This window comes from Notamacropus eugenii, chromosome 4 (genome assembly GCF_028372415.1).
Source record: "Notamacropus eugenii isolate mMacEug1 chromosome 4, mMacEug1.pri_v2, whole genome shotgun sequence".
NCBI lineage: Eukaryota > Metazoa > Chordata > Mammalia > Diprotodontia > Macropodidae > Notamacropus > Notamacropus eugenii.
This window is the reverse complement of record NC_092875.1, coordinates 35,455,468-35,474,864: the sequence shown is the minus strand read 5'-3', so window position 1 is coordinate 35,474,864 and position 19,397 is coordinate 35,455,468. Positions and strand designations below refer to the sequence as shown.

Below are 19,397 nucleotides of genomic sequence, written 5' to 3'. Positions count from 1 at the left end.
AGCTTTTATTGCACAGGAGTCTTTTGGACTACTCCCCTTCTGTTTATTTGCTGCTATTCAAATAAGATACTCTATCTCTGAGTCTATGCATTTTCATTGGTTGTCCTCCATGCCTGGAATTCTCTCCCTCCTCTCCCCATCTTGGTTGCTCTGGCTTCCTTCAAGTCCTGACTAAACTCATACCTTCTATAGGAAGCCTTTACCGATTGCCCTTCATGCTAATGCTTTTCTCTTGGATTATTTATTCTGATTACATATTGCAAATCTCCTCCATTAAACTGTGAGCTCCTGGAGAACAGAGACTATATTTTGCTTTTCTTTGTATCCCCAGCATTTAGCATTGTGCTTGGCACATAGCAGGTGCTTAATAAATGCTTATCAACCTGGTTTGACTGCTACTCATTTGCATCTCCCAGCAGAGTACATGTAGGGGAGGAGGAGAAGGGGAGAGGGATTAGATGGGGAAGAAAATGAAGTGAAATACACACAATTTGGCAAGTGGTTGGTAGCTGAAGTAGAAGATGGGTGGTGGTTGACATGTAATTTTTTGTCTATAGGTTTATAAATTTAATCTAAAGCCTAAATTGAAGTGATAGTGAGGGAGAGGGAGAGGTTAAGCTATGTAACATTATCAGAACAATGTCTGGCAAATAGAGAGAGACCTGGACCTAGAGTCAGGAAGACTCATCTTCATGAGTTCAAATCTAGCCTCAGACCCTTACTAGCTGTGTAACCCTAGTCAAGTCACTTAACCTTGTTTACCTCAGTTTCCTCATCAGTCAGATGAGTTAGAGAAGCAAATCACTCCAGGATCTTCACCAAGAAAACCCCCAAATGGAGTCCCAAAGAGTGAGATACAAACTGGCACATAATAGGCACTTAATAAATGTTTGTTGACTTGACATGGGAGAAAGATTTGGAATCAGAGGACAGTTTCAAATCCTGGTTCTCTTACTTGCTACCTGTGTGACATTGAGCAAATTCCTTAATCTCTGGTCCTCTAGTGACTTCCTTAAAATAGGTTCTAAGTCATAGATAGGTTCAAGTTCTTTAATCCTCAGTCCTTCTATAACTCCCTAAGTTACTGAGATGAATCACCAGGTGGTGTTGGTGGAGGGGTTTCTATTCAGACAAATCCCACATCCTTCACATCTTCAAAATCTAAGCCATGTTTGGAATCAGATAACCTGAATTTGGATTTTGGCTCTGATGTCCACTCTCAGTGCAATCCCCCTTCTGTGGGGAAGTGATTATCTATAAAATAGGGGGGTGGGATTAGAATATCTTTAAAGTCCCTTCTAGTCTTATGATGGAAGGTGCTGTCCATCTCTAGAGAAAGAACTGGTGGAACCTGAATACAGATTAAAGATACTTTTTTCTTTTTTTTCTGTTTTCTTTCACAGTATATCTTATAGGGAAATATGTTTTGAATGACTACACATGCATAATCTATGTCAAATTGCTTGCCTTCTCACTAATAGGAGAGCGGAGGGAGGCAGAGAATTTGGAACTCAAAATTAACAAAGAAAGAATATTAAAATTGCTTTTACATTTAATTGGGGGAAAAATAAAATATTAAATAAAAATGGTAAATAAAGTCCCTTCCAACTCTTAGGAGCCCATGGATTGGGGATAGCCATGAACATTTGCTTCCACTAGTACTTGCATTTCCTAGATAAGGAATCTCCCTCCACCAATGCAGGTCAGTCCCTTCCCTGAGTGCTACCTAGAGCAGTGAGAGGTGAGGTCCCCCTCAAACAGTTCATATTGTATCAGAGGCAACATGGGAACCCATGCCTTCCTAGTTCTGAGGTCAACTCTCTAACCATTACGCCACATTGCCTCTAAGAAATCGCCAACATACCCAAGACTGATCCCATCATGTTGATTTTTTTTTAACAGTAAAGAGATAAGTATCTTACAAGAGGAACAAGATGAGATCACACTGCTTTTGAGTCTTATGAGATCACCCAAGAACTTGGAGCTGGATGATAAAAATTATACTGAACTCAAATTTTTGCTACAAACCAAGGATGAATATGATGCTTTAATTAAGGCAATGAAATCCCTATTAACAGAACTGGATGAGAAGGTGCAGTCTTTTTCTTAATAGCTAATCAGGACTGGTTGGTAGGGATGGGGGGATGGGGGGCAAGGGAGGCAAAGGAAGAAAGGAACTGAGGAAGATTTGGGGAAAGTCTTATTTCCAGAACTATAACTAGGGCAGGGCTGTGGATGCTCTGTATCAGGGTGAAAAATTTGAAATGCTTAACACCTAATTAGCAAGAATAATTAGTTAAAATAGGAAACTGCAAGATTGATGCAGGACAAAGTTCCTCTCATTCCAACTCCCCATTCCTTCCCCTTAACCAAGGCCACAGAGTTTGTAGTAGTTACCCTGGGCCCAAAAAAATTCGTAGTTTCAGCTCTGCCTACTTCTAAACCCACTTTGCATGATCCCCTTTCCCATTTCCTTAACTGAATCTTCTCAATCAACTTTCATGTGTCTTCAACTGACACCATTATTCTCACCATTATCACATTTCAACAAGGGAGAGAAGAAGCTAAAGAATTGGATTGGAAAGAATGGGTGGAAAAGTGTTCCATCACAAGATGCCTTAGATCTGTTAACAAATGAAAGGAGGGATTGAGGCTTCCTGAAAAATAAAAAAAACCAGTATCCCTCAGAAGTCAATAGGGTTTTTGAGGTCAGGAACTGTTTGATTTTTGCCTTTGCAGACCCAGTAACTAGCACAGTGCCTGGCAGACAGTAGGACTTCAATTCAGGTTTGTCGATTGATTCCAGAGGAAAGAGAGCTATCAGACCATCTGGGCTAGAATCCTGTGACTTAATACCTCAGCCACACTTAACCTCTCTAGGCCCCAATTTCCTTCCCTGTTAAATGAAGGGCTTGGGCAGGGTTGCATAGTGGAAATTAGATTAGATTTTCAGTTGGTAAACCTGGTTTCAAATTTTGACTTGACCACTTACTGGAGTCAGTATGGTAGAATAGAGAGAGCCTTGGTTCAGGAGTCAGAAGAGCTGGGATCAAATTCCTCTTCTGGTGCTTACTTCCCAGTGCAAGACACTTAATTTCCCTGCGCCTTAGTTTCCTCATTTTTAAATTGAGAGAGTTGGATTATATGGTCTCTGAGGTCCTATCCAACTCTAACTCTTTGCCCTTGGGAGTTACTCCCTCTCTGCAGACCTTCGATTCTTTGTCCACAATATGATGGGAGTGAACTTGGTGACTTATAAAGTATCCTCCAGCCTGAAATCCTATGACCTTGTGAAAGCTCCTGGAGTCTTCTCGATTCAAGAGGAACACAGTAGGCGCTATATAGATGCTAGCTCTTCTTGTTGAGAACCTCTGATTTAGTCCAGCTCTTTCAACCATGTGGTTGACTGTGGACCTCCATCTCCCAGAATATGTATTTATCCAGATTCCCCTTGGCTCTGAGCCTGGATTCTCTGACTTGGAGGAGTGGCATGAGGTAGGGGAAGCATTTCCTCTGGGCAGTGGCAGATGGGTGATACAATGGACAGAACTCTGGCCTTGACTCAGAAAGTAGTTGGCTTTCAGTTATTTTCAGTCATGTCTGACTCTTCTTGACCCTATTTGGATTTTCTTGGCAAACATACTGGAATGGTTTGTTATTTCCTTCTCCAGCTCATCTGACAGATGTGGAAACTGAGGCAAAAAGGGCTAAGTGATTTGCCCAGGGTCGCATAGCTAATAAGTGTTTGAGGCTGAATTTGAACTCATGATAATTTGGGTCAGGAAGACCTGAGTTCAAAATCTGTACTCAGACACTTAATAGCTGTAAGGGCAAGTCATGTAACCTCTGCCTGCCTCAGTTTCTTCATCTGCAAAATAGGGATAATAATATCACCTACCTCCTAGACTCCTTGTGAGGAATCAACGAGATCATAATTGTAAAACACTTAGCACAGTGCCTGGCACATAGTAAGTGGTATGTAAAGACTAGTTATTATTGTTATCTTACGAAAGAAATAATAAGTTGATGGGGAACCACAGCTGGCTTGGGGCTAAAAAGAAAAAGCCCTCTCCTTTTGCTACAGTCTTTGCCAACATCTCTCATTGGTTGACAGTATAATTACTCAGAGTATCCCAGGAGCAGTGAGCAAGCATTGAGCTGCCTCAGGGGACAAACTTCAGAGTTTAATCACAGGAGTCTTCAGAAAAATCACTGAGTCTGCAGTTTTCCTGGCTGAGGAACTTGGCCTTGGAGAGTCTGATTCTGAACAGTATGAAATACTGTTTCCTTCTTAGTCAAAAATTCTGCAAACTGAAGACCCTTTGGGGATGGGCCAAGGACAGAGCAGAGGAGACAGATGGCAGAGTATTTGTCTCCTAGCTACAAAGAAACATGAAGATTTTGTTTCGTATAATTACAAAATCTGGAGACAAACTTGGCAGTCATCTAGTCTCCTCCCTTCCCTCCCCTCACTCATTTTACAGAAGGTGAAACTGAGGTGGGGAATGTTGAGTGACTTATCCAAGATTCCATAGCTAGTAATGTTAAAGGTGAGATTTGAACTCAAATCTCTGATTCCAAATCCAGAATTTTTTGCCCTGTATCACATTATGTCTGGTTCAGTGGTTCTTAATCTAGGATCTATAAACTTAATTTAAGACAGAATTTTTAAAATAATCTTAAGTATTTTCCTTGATACATTAAATACATGATTCACCAAACTACCAAAAGGTTCTTTTACTCAAAAAAATTTAAGACAGCTAGGGGATGCCATAGTGCATAGAACTCTGGGCCTGGAGTCAGGAAGACCTGAGTTTAAATCCACCCTCAAACATATTCTAGCTGTGTGACCTTGGATAAGTCACTTAACCTCTCTTTGCTTCATTTTCCTTATCTGTAAATGAGCCCCAAAGAGTCACATAGGTAGTATCAGAAGTAACTTCGAATCCAGGCCCTCTAACTCCAAAGCCCATTCACCTTCTCTTGTATCACATGGCATCTAGTTCAACCCCTTCCTTTTACAAATGAGAAGACCGAGGGCAAAATACAGAGGGGAAAATGACATGGCCAAGGTCACATGGGTTATACATAACAGAGATAAAATTTGAACCTGGGACCTTGGGCTCCAAAGCCAATGGTTTTTCTACTGTTCTCTCACTTACCCCCCTTAGCTAATTTGGAAGATTTCATATTAAATATGTCATGATAGTGGATACAATAAGAAAAAGAAGAAACAAATCAAATGATAAAATTATAATTTTGGAATAGGAGTTCTGTGAATCAATGGCCTTTGAAGAATTTTGAAGAATTTGAAGAATCTATAAATCTGTCATAGATATCACTTTATACACTATCATCCCCCCTCACCCCACTTGTTTCCCCCTCCCCTACTTTCCTGTAGTGTAAGATGAATTTTCATTGAAAGTTGATGCCTTTGAATGGTCCTAAATTAATGACAGCCAAGGGCACCATAATGTAGAAGAGTGGGCCAAACTCAAATGGAGATGGGGCCATTTGTTTGTAAATAAGGACCCTGACTTAGAAAACCACATATTAACGTTATCTATGTCATATTGTATTTTAGTTTTATATTTTGTTTTGTTTTTGTTAACTATTTCTCAGTCACACTTTAATTGGTTCAGATTTATGGCTCCAAAGCTACCATGTTGGATCCTTCTGTTGGAGTACAAAGAATACTAGGCTGGGAGCCAGGAGCCCTGGGTTGAAGTCTTAGCTTTAAAGTTCACTAGCTGCATGACCGTGAGCAAGTCATTGCTCTGTAGACTTTGTAAAATGGAACCAATGATACTTGTCCCATTTGCTTTTCCAATATGGAGAGTGAAATACATCATAAATTTTAAGCACTTTGTGAATTTCTATCTTGCCATGTGGCAAGCTTCATCACTGGAGAGAATTTAAATGAGTAAAGATTTCACCCATAGGACTTACAATTAGGAGAATTAATTCTTCGACCAGTGTGTTGGCCCCTGAACATAAGATTTGACTCATGGCTGCGCTTCCTATAAAGAGGGTCAAAGTAATAGGTTAATAGAGCATTCATATTCTAGCATTTTACTGTTTAAAAGTGATTTTAATAACTAACATTTATACAGCCCTTAAAGGCATATAAGAATGTTTTTAATAGTTTTATTTATTTTTAGATTTTGACATTCATTTCCACAAAATTTTGAGTTCCAATTTTTCTCCCCATCTCTCCCCTCCTCCCCATAACACCTTGTATTCTGATTACCCCTTCCCTCAATGTGCCCTCCCTTTTATTACACCCCACCCTTCCCTTATCCCCATCTTTTCTCTTTTCTTATGGGGCAAGATAAATTTCTATACCCCATTACCTGTATTTCTTATTTCCCAGTTATATGCAGTAACAATTCTCAGCATTCGTTTCTAACACTTTGAATTCCAACTTCTCTCCCTCCTTCCCTCCCCACCCATCCCCACTGAGAAGGTAAGCAATTCAATACAGGCTATATATGTGTTGTTTTGCAAAAGACTTCCATAATAGTCATGTTGTGTAAGACTAACTATATTGCCCTCCATCCTACCCTGTCCCCTCCTTTTTTCTATTCTCTCATTTGATCTTGTCCCTTCCCAAAAGTGTTTATTTCTAGTTACTCCCTTCTCCCATTTGCCCTCCCTTCTATCATCCCCCTCACCCCACTTGTTTCCCCCTCCCCTACTTTCCTGTAGTGTAAGATGAATTTTCATACCAAATTTAGTGAGCGTGTTTTTCCCTCCTTAAGCCATATGTGAAGAGAATAAGTTTCACTTTTCCCCTCTCATCTCCTCCCTTTTCTCCTCCATTGAAAAAGATTTTTCTTATCTCTTTTATGAGTGATAGCCTGCCCCATTCCATTTCTCCCTTTTTCCTCCCAATATTTTCCTCTCTCATCCCTTAATTTAATTATTTTTTTATGGATATCCTCTCTTCTGATTGAAGTCAACCTGTACTCTCTGTTTATATGTGTGTATGTATATGTGTGTGTATAATCCCTCCACCTACCCAAGTACTGAGAAAAGTCTCAAGAGTTACAAATATTATCTTTCTATATAGGAATGTAAACAGTTCAGCTTTAGAAAGTCCTTTATGATGTCTCTTTCCTGTTTACTTTTTCATGCTTCTCTTGATTCTTGTGTTTGAAAGTCAAATTTTCTCTTCGGTTCTGGTCTTTTCATCATGAATGCTTGAAAGTCTTCTATATCATTGAATGACCATTTTTTCCCTTGAAGTATTATACTCAGTTTTGCTGGGAAGGTGATTTTTGGCTTTAATCCCAGTTCTTTTGACTTCTGGAATATCCTATTCCAAGCCCTTTGATCCCTTAATATAGAAGGGCTTAATGTAGAAGCTGCCAGATCCTGTGTTATCCTGATTATATTTCCACAGTACTCAAATTATTTCTTTCTAGCTGCTTGCAATATTTTCTCTTTGACCTGGGAACTCTGAAATTTGGCCACAATGTTCCTAGGAGTTTCTCTTTTGGGGTCTCTTTCAGGAGGTGATTGGTGGATTCTTTCAATATTTATTTTGCCCTCTGGTTCTAGAATATCACAGTAGTTTTCCTTGATAATTTCATGAAAGATAATGTCTAGGTTCTTTTTTTGATCATAGCTTTCAGGTAGTCCCATAATTTTTAAATTGTCTCTCCTGGATCTATTTTTCAGGTCAGTTGCTTTTCTAATGAGATGCTTCACATTATCTTCTAATTTTTCAAACTTTTGATTTTGTTTTGTAACTTCTTGGTTTATCATATAGGCATTAACTTCCCTGAACTCCACTCTCATTTTTAAAGAACTATTTTGTTCAGTGAGCTTTTGAACCTCCTTTTCCATTTGGTTAATTCTGCTTTTTTAAAGCCTTCTTCTCCTCATTGGCTTTTTGGACCTCTTTTTCCAATTGAACTAGCCTATTTTTAAAGGTGTTGTTTTCCTCAGCATTTTTTTTTTGATTCTCCTTTAGCAAGCTACTGACTCACTTTCCAAACTCTTCTATGGCCTGAGCCCATTTCATATTCATTTTGGAGGTACTGGAGATAGAATCCTGGACTTCCTCTGACAGTATGCATTGTTCTTCCTCATTTGATAGGATGGAAAGAGATGCCTGTTCACCAAGAAAGCAACTTTCTATGGTCTTATTTTTTTCCCTTTTTCAGCATTTTCCTACCCGTTACTTGACTTCTGAATCCTTTGTCAAAAGGAGGGTCCTAGTGCTCCTCCTTACCCCAGGAGTGTGCTCGGGGCTGAGATTCAGATCAACTAATCAATTCCCCCAGAGATTTTAAGCTGAGGCACTTGGACAATGGACCCAGGCTGCTTCCACAGCCACTGTAGTCACCCACTGCTCACTGCTGCTGCTGCCGCCATCTCTGTCACCACCTGGGGCCAGTGCTGGGAAAGCCCTCTCCCTGACTTTTTAAGCTTTCTTTGGCATTTGTGGTTTGAGAGATCTGACACTCTCCCTGCTGGGGATTCTGCCCTGGAGGCCTCTTCTGGTCCTGTTCCTCCCAGTGCCTCATGGCCAGGGTTGGTCTCTGCTCTGCTCAGTGTCCTGTGGGATAGACCTTTCCTGTCAGCCTTTCAGGTTACCTTTGGCTGGAAATCTCTTTTAATCTGTCCTTCTGTGGCTCCTGCTGCTCTAGAATTTCTTGAGAGTCATTTTTTACAGGTGTTTTGTGGGCTGTGGGGGAAGCGCTAGACTATATGCATCTTTCTACTCCACAATCTTGGCTCCCTATAAGAGTGTTTTTACACAGATTAATTCACTTGATGCTTTCGACAGCCCTGTCAAGTAGGTACTATTATTATTCCAGTTTTACAGATGAGGAAACTGAGGTTGAGAGAGTTGAAGTGACTTGCCCAGGGTCACACAGCTGGGAAGTGTTTGAGGCAGTATTTAAACTCCAGTCTTCCCCACTCCAATTTCTGTACTCTATCCACTGCACCACCTTGCTGCATAGTCACAATAACCTAGTAAGCTGGGTAGGATTCTAGATTGAGAGCTGGAGGAAACTGGAAAGATATCTTACCTCCTCATTTTATAGATGAGGAAACTGAAGCAATATAAGGTCTAAAGTACAATTTGAATCCAAGTTTTCCTATTTTTAAGACTAATGCCCTATCTGTGATAATATGATGCCTCCAGTAGAGATGGAACTTTGCAAAGATGCTTGTTTGGAAGAATTGTTCTCATTAACTTAATTGTCCCATATAACTCATTTTAGTTATGGGAGCTCAAAGTATCAGACATTCACACCCCAACTCAACTTTCCTTCCTGGGGCCATGTGGCTCCTCTTAGACCAGTTTTCCTTATGATGCATTAAGGCATCATCCTCCCTTATTACAATGAACCTTAAGGTCCTCCTCAAAGTGAGAATGTGATAAGACCTCAGCCTGAAAGGGCCAGGGTCTCCCATTGCATCCTGGGCCATCTCCAGTCATCCTGATGAATATCATGCCACTGGACCCAGATGCACAGCCCTCCCTCACTCAAATCAAAGTCAAATGCAAGTCATGTCATCATCCTGATGTCATGGTCCTCTTCGAGAACAAAGGACAAACACAACAACAACCTTAAGGTGCCTTTTCTATTTTGGAGACAAGGTTCCCCTCTTCTCCTTGGGATTCTAGTTTCTTTTTTTCTATTAACGATAATTACATTTCTTTGTTATCCTCTTTTCTTTCTTTTTCCTCCCTCTGTTTCCCAGACCCCATCTAAGTAGGAATCAGTCCTTACAAGGTGACACTACATCTCCCTTCCAACTCAGAGTTAGAAAGAGAATGGAGTTTCCCATAAACCACTAGATATATTTAGGATCAGGTTTTGTGCCCTAAGGTAAAGATTATCTAGACCACTGGGGTCCAATTAAAATAGAAATGGAGACCACTAAAACATACATAAGGATCTCTGTAGGCCACATATTGACTTAGAAAAACCACATATTGACATCATCTATGTTCTATTATATTTTTATTTATTTCATTAAATATTTCCCAATTACATTTTAATCTAGTTCTAACTCCCATTCTGCCAAGTTGCTGGCAGCTAAGGGACCAGTATTTGACATCTATTTACTCACCAGTTTAATACTTTGAGTACCATAACACCAGAAAACATTTTGAATATAATGAATGTAGTTTGCTAAGAAATTTATGCAGAGATGAAATGTTCTCCAAACATGAAAGGAGTCATAGTAAAAATCTCATAGATGTAGTCCCTCCCTGTCTTATTTACCAAAGTGATTCTTCTAAATCTTTTCTTCTGTCTGTAAGCTCCAAACCCTATGTCTAACCCCTACGCATGAGCACATAACTAGCTTCCAATTTCACTGAGAGAATACCAGCCATCTGCTTATTTGGAAGGAATTCCCTCAATTCTACTCCTCTACTCAAAACCTGGTGGAGTGGAAAGAACCCTGATTCAGAGTTTAAGGATCTGTTTGAATGAAACCTCTGCTTCCTTACCAGTTGTGTAATTCTGAGCAAGACCTTTCCCCTCTCCTAGTGGGCTTCACATTCCTCATCTGGAAGTTGGAACATATGACCTTGAACATTCCTTCCAGCATGAATCTGGTATTTCTGACCCATATGAATTGTATCCAGTTAATGCTGACATTAGCTGCTGTGGGAATGCTGAGGAAGGATCTCTTGTTCAGTTACCAGTTAGACACAATGGAGCCCTGAGATCCCTTCCAACTCTGTGATTCCATGACTTACACAGGACCCTCAAATCTCCAGGCTTCTGGGCATTTTCTCTGCCTGCCTGCCATGCTTGGAATGCTCTCCTTCCTCATCTCTGTTTCCTGGCTTTCCTAGCTTCCTTCAAGCCCAGCTAAAATCCTACCTTCTACAAAAAAGCCTTTCTTGATCTCTCTCGTGTGTGTGTGTGTGTGTGTGTGTGTGTGTGTGTGTGTGTGAGCAATTAGGATTAAGTGACTTGCCCAGGGTCACAGAGCTGAGGTTGGATTTGAACTCAGGTCCTCCTGACTTCAGGGCTGGTGGGTCACCTGGGTGCCTCTCCTGATCATTCTTAATGCTAGTGCCTCCCCTTTGAAATCACCTCTGATTTACCTTGTATGTATATGGTTTGTACATTTTTATTGTCTTTTCATTTATACATAGTTGCTTGCATGTATTAGAATGGAAGTCTCTTGAGGGTAAGATCTGTTTTTTTCTTTCCATTGTATTCCCAGCATTAACGTCTACCCTGGCTTATAGTAAGGGAGTAATAAATACTTGTTGCTTGACTACTGACTGCCTGCTTCTAATTATAGGATGAGTTATGGTCCCCTGTGAATCCATTTTATTTGCAGGTGGGTGCACCTATCCAGGTTGGGGCTTTTATCTCTGTCTGCATGTGGATAATAAGAGCTGATTCTAAATCAAGATTTATTAACCAGATTTTAACAGAGGATTATTAGGAATGCACATGATGAGTATCTGCATTTGTGATTCACACAACAGACAAATCAAGGAAAGCAATTAGGAGGTATTGGTAAGGAGGTGTTCAGAAAGCTGACTCAGGAATGTGGAGAGAAGTATCCGAATTGTTTACTACAGGCTGGTCTTCGTGTTCCCTAATGGTTTCGAGTGGCTACCATTTGTTTGTTGAATTGATTCGAATGTGCATCCCACTTTCAGAGCCATTTTTGGCACTGCCTGCAAATGAGCTAGTTTGTACCTACAAGCCACGAGATACATAAGGTAAAAATAAGATCCTGACTTGCATAGATTCCTTCCATTTTAATAGTCAGTCTGGAGAATTCAGAACCTAATTTCCCCTTTTACTGATAGAAGCCTTGGGGGATTCTTGTTTGAATTCCATTAACTAACTTTCTTTCTTTCTTTTTCTTTCTTTCTTTTTCTTTCTTCCTTCCTTCCTTCCTTCCTTCCTTCCTTCCTTCCTTCCTTCCTTCCTTCCTTCCTTCCTTCCTTCCTTCCTTTCTTTCTTTCTTTCTTTCTTTCTTTCTTTCTTTCTTTCTTCATTTCTTTCTTTCTTCCTTCCTTCCTTCCTTCCTTCCTTCCTTCCTTCCTTCCTTTCTTTCTTTCTTCCTTTCTTTTCTTCTTTCTCTCCCTCCCTTCCTTCCTGCCTTCCTTCCTCCCTCCCTCCCTTCCTTCCTCCCTCCCTCCCTCCCTTCCTTCCTTCTTTCTTTCCTTCCTTCCTTCCTTCCTTCCTTCCTTCCTTCCTTTCTTTTCATAGATATTGATACAGTGGCCAGTGTCTGGCTATGAAGAGTCAAGGATGGAAAATGAAAGGGACGGGTTTGGGTTTTTGGATTTTAGTGTGATCTCCCTTCCTCTCTGCTTTGTCACCTCAAAACTTCTCAGTTGTTCCATTTGGTCTCTCCTTTTCTCCTGTTTCAGAGGAATTTAGAGGCAGTGGAGGAGGAATGGGATGAGTACAGGACTGGGGGCCACTCAAAAGATCTGGGTTCTTGGTCTGTGTGATCCTGTGCGCATCATTTTAAACAAGGGTTCCCAGCTACTGTTTTCTCAATTGTAACTTGATGTATGTGGTGTATTTCAATAGCTGTACTTCTTTTTCTCCTTCTCCTCCTCCTTTTTCTTCTCCTCCTCCTCCTTCTTCTAGTTTAAATATTTACACGGAGTTAAGTAATCAGTGTGGCCAATAAGAATGTTCATAATGGGCTTCTAGAGGCCTCAGTGGAGAGAAGCCTAGACTTGGAGTAAGGAAGACCTGAATTCACAACCTGCCCCAGATATTTTCTGTGTGACCCTGAGCAAGTTACTTACTGTGTGCTCTTGGATCACTTGATCACTGTCTGCCTTAGTTTCCTCGTCTGCAAAATGGGGATAATAACAGCATCCAAGGTTGTTGTAAAGATCAAATGAGATAACTGTTGTAAAGTGCATTGCAAACTTGAGAGCACTATGTAATGTGTTGGCTATTATTACTACTACTGAAATTGATCTGTTTGAATAAATTGACTGATTTTCTGGGCATCCTGTGGATATAGACAAAGAATAAACTTAATACTTGTAAGAAATGTAATGCTAATAGCTAGTATTCATATAGTGCTTAAAGGTTTGAAAAGCTTTTAAAAATATTATCTCATTTGATTTTCACAATAACCTTGGGAAGTGGTACCATTATCATTGCCATCTTACAGATGAAAGAAGTGAGGCAGACAGAGGTGATTTGCTCAGGATTACACAGCAAATAAGTTTCTGAGACTGGAATTGAATTCAAGTTTTCCCGATACCAGTTCCAGCACTCTAGGCACTGTGCCTTCTGGGAGAAGCATTTAACTGTACTTTATGATCTCTCTCTCTCTCTCTCTCTCTCTCTCTTTCTGTCTGTCTGCCTGTCTGTCTATTTTGTCTATTTATCTTTCTACCTGTCTGTCTCTCTATTGGTCTGTTTACTTGTCTGTCCATCTATCTATCTATCTATCTATCTATCTATCTATCTATCTATCTATCTATCTAATCTATCTGTCTATATCTATCTATATATCTGTCTGTCTATCTATCTGTCTGTCTGTTTATTTATCTATCTATCTGTCTGTCTGTCTGTCTCCTTTGGGGGATGAGGCTGATGAACTCTTTGAGTGTCTGGTTTCTGTATTTGCTCACTCACCAACCCTAACCCTCCATCCAGACTGAAATAAAAGCTATTTTATACTTTTCACTCTCTCCAAAACAAACAAACAAAAATTTTTTTCTGCATAAATGGAAAGAAGGAAGCTGAATATTTTCCAAGTTCAAAAGCTTGAAGAATAAAGTTTCAGCTCCCAGCCTGGCATTCTAGAACGTTCAGGATCTTACCACAGTCAGTATTTCTGACCTCACACTTTCCTTCACATTCCCTGTACAACTCAATACCCTGGTCCAGGGGTGGGGAACCTGTGGCCTCAAGGCCACACACAGCCCTCTAGGTCCTCAAGTGCTGCCCTTTGATTGAATCCAAACTTCACAGAACTAATTCTTTTATTAACGGCCTGTTCTTCCCTGCCTTGGTGCTTTTGTCCATCTGCTCTCTCTACCTGGAATACTCTTCCCTCAAGATTCTTAACCTGTGGTCCTGGGAACTTAAATTTTTTTTTTAATAATTGCGTTCAATATATTTTGTTTCCTTTGTACCCCTGTATATTTTATTTTATGCATTTTAAAAATATGATTCTGAGAACAGGCTTCACCAGACTGCCAAAGGGGTCTAGGACACAAAAAAGGTTAAGGATCCCTGGGCTAAATAATCTCTAGAGTCCTTTCTAGCCTTCATATTCTAGAAAAACTATAGTGATCGAGTCAGAACTTTCACCTGATGCTACAGCTCTGTAGATTTGTGCTTAGAGTAATCATAGTTGAGGAGACCTAGGGTCTCCATCTCTCTTGGGCTATTTGAAAGCAGATGATGGAGCAATAACTAAGATGAGAAACTGGGTCTATGGCTTAGGGCACTGACATTTATGGGGGCATTGACAACCCTTAGACTTAGAGTCCTTCAGCAACGTAGAAACCGCTCAGTTTAACACTTAGTCACAAGGATAATTAGTTAAAATTGTAGGCTTCCCAACATGTCGCTTCCTTTAGGCTCTTACCCTCCCAGTTCTGGGCTTTTTGTCTTCCTCCCACAAATGAATTTGTCTCCAAGAGTTGATCTGACCTAAGGGCATTTTGTGAAGCTTACCCTGATGTGAAAAATGCTAGTTCCAGCTCCCTGCCTGGCATTATCATTCCCTGTGGAATTGTCTTTGAAGCCCTTTTTTCTCTTACGTTGTCTTCTCTGGCCTCATTCCCAGGCATCAGCTGTTTTGCATTCCTGAGTTTACAACCTCATCCTTTCACAGGGTCTCAGAGTCAGAAGTAATTCCAGTTGACATCTAGTTCAACACGATATACCTGATTAAGCATTCCCACCAATGTATCCATTTAGCCTTCAGAGTCTCAGAGATGTAGCCCTAGAAAAGACCTTAGGAGTCATCTCATCTCCATTTTACAGATGAGAGAACTGACTCCCAGGGAGAAGCCCAACATTACAAGGCAGTATGTAGCAAAGCTTAGATTCCAACACAAGTCTTCTGACTCTTTTCCTCTGCACCATGCTTCCTCTCTAAAACTGACTTAAAGACTTCCCATCATGGAAGAGCCCACTCTCTGCCCAGGAGACCCATCCCACTTTGTGAAAGCCATAAATGTTAGCAAGCTTTCCTTTCTGTTGAGCCTAAATCTGTCTTTGTACAACCCCTACCTCTTCCTCCTGGTGTTGCCCTCTGCGACAATAGAGCTGGTTGGATCTCTCTTTCAAATGTCATCTAATACTTAAGGATGGCTCTCACATGCATTACTCCCATCCGTGTTGAATCTTCTCTATATTAAACATTGGTATTTCCTTCATGTGATCTTTGTAAAAACTCAGGGCCCTTCACTATAATTTTTAGGGCCTTTCTTTGTATCCCCAGTACTTAACACTGTGCTTGACACATAGTAGGTACTTAATAAATGAACTTGACCATTCTTATAGCCCTCTTCTGGATGATCCGTGGCAGCCCCAGAATGGGAGGTCTTAGAGACTGTTATGTATTTGGATGATCTTTTTCTGTTCCTCATAAAACTTTTTCTGTCATGGTATGTCCCTTTTCTTTGATCTTTAGCAATGTAGCATAGAAGACTAGAAAGGTGTGCATGTATATGTATGTGTGGGGAAGGATTAAAAGGCAGATAATGAACCGAGGTGGGGAAGTAGATAGAACACTGGACCTGGAATCAGGAAGACTTGAGTTCAAAGTATCTGTGTCACCCTGGGCAAATCACTTAACCTCTGTTTGCCTTAACCCACTGGAGAAGGAAATGGCAAACCATTCATTATCTTTGCAGAGAAAATGCCATGGACAGTACAGTCCCCTGGGTCACAAACAGTAGACCATGACTGAACTGAGCAACAGGGTACCACTATGCTAAGAACTGGGGACACAAAAAGAAGCAAGAGATACTCCTTGACCTCAAGGAACTTACAGTCTATTGCAGGAGACAACATACGAACAAATATATAGAAAGCAAGCTATAGACAACACATATGGGAAATAATGAACAGAGGGAAAGCACTAGAATTTAGATGGGTTGAGGAAGGCTTCTTGAAGGAGGTGGAATTTTAGTTGGGACTTACAGGAAGTCAGGGAAGTCAGTAGTCAGAGCCAAAGAGGGAGAGTGTTCCTGGCATGGGGGACAGCCAGAGAGAATTCCCAGAGCCTAGAGATGGAGATTTTTGTTCATGAAACAACCAGAAGGCCAGTGTCACTGGATGAAAGAGTACATGATAGGGAGTAAGGTGTAAGAAGTCTCGAAAGGTAGGAGGGGGCAGGGTATGAAGGGGTTTGAATGCTAATCAAAACATTCTGTATTTTCTCCTGGAGGTGATAGGAAGCCACTGCAGTTTTTTGAGTAAGGGGGTAGAGTGATAAGACTTGTGTTTTAGGGAAACCACTTCAGTGGCTAAAAGATGGTTTGGAGTAGGGAGAGACTTGAGACAGGCAGACCCACCAGCAGCCATGGTGATAATGTTGGTGTGAGGGGCTGAGGGTCTGCACCAGCGTGAGGGCAGCATCAGAGGAGGAGAGTGGGCATATTGGAGAGTTGTTGCAAACGTGAAATAGACAGGTCTTGACAACAGTGTTGGGATTATTGTTAAATTGTTCTCCTGATTTTGCTCATTTCATACTTAGCTTATAAAAGTTCTTAATAGTGTTTATTCTTAACAAAAATTTTGATGTTAAACCAGTTCTACTATAACACTCCTTTTGAAAATGAGAATTTGTTGCAAAGTGATGAAATTCGAACTTCAAGTTTGCTTATGAGTGATTTCTTCCTCAGGAAACAAGGAGACCACAGAAAACAGCACAATTTGACAGTAACTCACAAGCTGCTTCTCTTCTGATGCCCACTTCCGCAAATAAACTTTAGGTCTTTGTCAAGTGGGTAAAACACTACATTTACCCCATATTATCTGATACAGTAGGGGCTGTGGGCAGAGGAGGGTTGTCTGTACCACCCTCCCTTCCACCATGGCCTCTGCCCTGAGGTCCAGCCCTGCCGTCTGCCCAACTTTTGAGAAACTTTGCCTGCTCGACCCCTCTGAGAACCAGGAGGCAGCAGCCTGAGACTCCAGAGGCTATCATGGTTTATTGTAGCATTTTTGTATTTCCTGATTTAACATTTAACATATACAAAAAGGCTACCATTTTAATTAGGTTCCTATATTTTTTTAATGTACCACTGGCTAAGTTTTTGAGTATCGTGCCCCTGATTCCATTCCCCCCTAAGCCCTGTGGTTTTTATTAAGTAATATTGCCTCTTGCATTTTTGGGGAATGTATACATCATGTTATAGCAGAACTGATCATGATGTATATTGTTCTCTGGTTCAGTTTATATCAGTATATATGTCTTCCCATGTGTCTTTGTTTTTGTTTCTCTCCTATTAATTAATTTACTTTTGGTCTTCAACATTAACCTCTACAAGATCCTGAGTTCCAGATTTTCTCCCCATCTCTCCCTTCCCCCTCACCTACTAAGACAATGTGCATTCTGATTACCCCTTCCCCCAGTGTGCTCTCCCTTCTATCACACCTCCCCTTCTCTTATCCCCTTCTCCTCTGTTTTCTTGTACAGCAAGAAAGGTACCCTGCCCCAATTGTCCATATGTCTTATTTCTCAGTTCATTTTTGTTTTTAAAAATTTATTCCATGTCTCTTTGACACCATCCCTTTCACCATTTTTTATAATTCAATGGTATTCCATCACATTCATTTATGACAATTTATTCAACCATTCCTCAAACATTAGGCTTCCCCTTAGTTTCCAGTCTTTTGACACCACAAAAAGAACTGCTACAAATTTTTTTTTTGCTGTTATAGGACTTTTTCCTTTTTCTTTCATCTCTTTTGAATATAGTCCTAGCCATGATACACCTTAGTCAAAACATATTCATAGTTTAGTAACTTTTTGTGTGTAAATCCAAACTGCTTTCCAGAATGGTTGTACTCATTTCCAAGTTCCCCCATTGTGCCTAATTTTCCACAGCCCTTCCAGCATTTGTCATCTTTGCCAATCTGCTGGGTGTGAGATAGAATCTCAGAATAGTTTTAATTTGCATTCTTTAATTATTAGTCATCTGGAGCAGTTTTTCATATGGTTGTCTCTTGAGAATTGCCTGTTCATATCCTTAAGCATTTATCAATTGGGGAATAGCTCTTATTCTTGAATCAATTCCATATGTTTCCATATGTGTATTGTATGGATATGTATATATTTATACACACATATGTGCATATATGTATTATATAAATATGTGTATGTATGTATATGTATATATACATATATATGAATGAAATACGACGTTTATCAGAGCAACTTGCTGCAAAGAGTTTTTTCTCTAGTTAACTGTTTCCCTTTTAATTATAGTTTCATTTAATTTTGTATAAAAAAATTGTTATTTTTATATAATAAAATTTATCCATTTTACGTTCTGTGATCCTCTCTATTCTTTGCCTGATCATGGCCTTTTCTTCTATCCAGAGAGCTGAGAGAGGTCTTTTCCTCATGATTCTCTAGTTTGTTTACATCTAGGTCACACATCTATTCAGAGCTATCTTGGTATATGGTGTGAAATGTTGGTCTAAATCTATTTTTTTCATACCACTGTCCAATTTTCCTAGTAGATTTTTTTGTTTATTTTTGGTGGGGTTTTTTTTAATCAAATACTGAATTCTGGCCCCATTTTTATAGTTGAGGACAGGAAGGAATTGGCTAATTTATTGAGATGGACTCTGGTGTCCAAGGGCCTGGGTTTGAATTCTTCCTCTGACACTTACTACTGATACTTTTGTGACCTTGGGCCTCCTTAGGTCTCAGTTTCCTCATCTGTAAAATGAGGGGATTGAACTAGAAGGTTTCTGAGGTTTCCTCCAGTTCTAGATTTCTGATCCTTTGATGAAACAGTCAGACAGAGACAGAGATAGACAGAGACAGAGAAAGGGAGACACACACACATACACACACAAACAGAGACAGACAGTGAAAAAGACAGAGGGGGAGAGAAACAGAGAGAGAGAGAGAGAGAGAGAGAGAGAGAGAGAGAGAGAGAGAGAGAGAGAGAGAGAGAAGAGAGAAGAGGGAGAATAGATGGAAGAGAGATCATAGGCTCACATTCTAATGAAGGGATACACCTTCTGAAACTCTCATTCTCATCCTTCAAGACTCAGCTCAGGGGCCATCCTTCTACTCATTTCCTGACGATCTCTAAAGCCCTCTACCCTCATACATCCCTAGAGCACTCTGAGGGTCTTCTCCCCTCTCCTCACCCTCTACTTTGTATCTTTGAGGACAAGGACTAACTTTTCTAATCTTCACAGTTCTAGTCTGGA

The 19,397-nt window shown here is 40.3% G+C and overlaps 1 protein-coding gene across 3 annotated transcripts in view; it reads left to right on the top strand.

The window, feature by feature from the left end:
• The window catches only part of CCDC63 (coiled-coil domain containing 63), a 55,427-nt gene that overhangs the window by 10,168 nt on the left and 25,862 nt on the right, over nucleotides 1–19,397 (top strand). For all 3 annotated transcript variants that reach the window (XM_072600467.1, XM_072600468.1, XM_072600469.1), the window contains one exon: nucleotides 1,903–2,092. In XM_072600467.1, coding sequence (XP_072456568.1) covers nucleotides 1,903–2,092 — 190 coding nt within the window. The remainder of the gene's footprint in view (nucleotides 1–1,902; nucleotides 2,093–19,397) is intronic.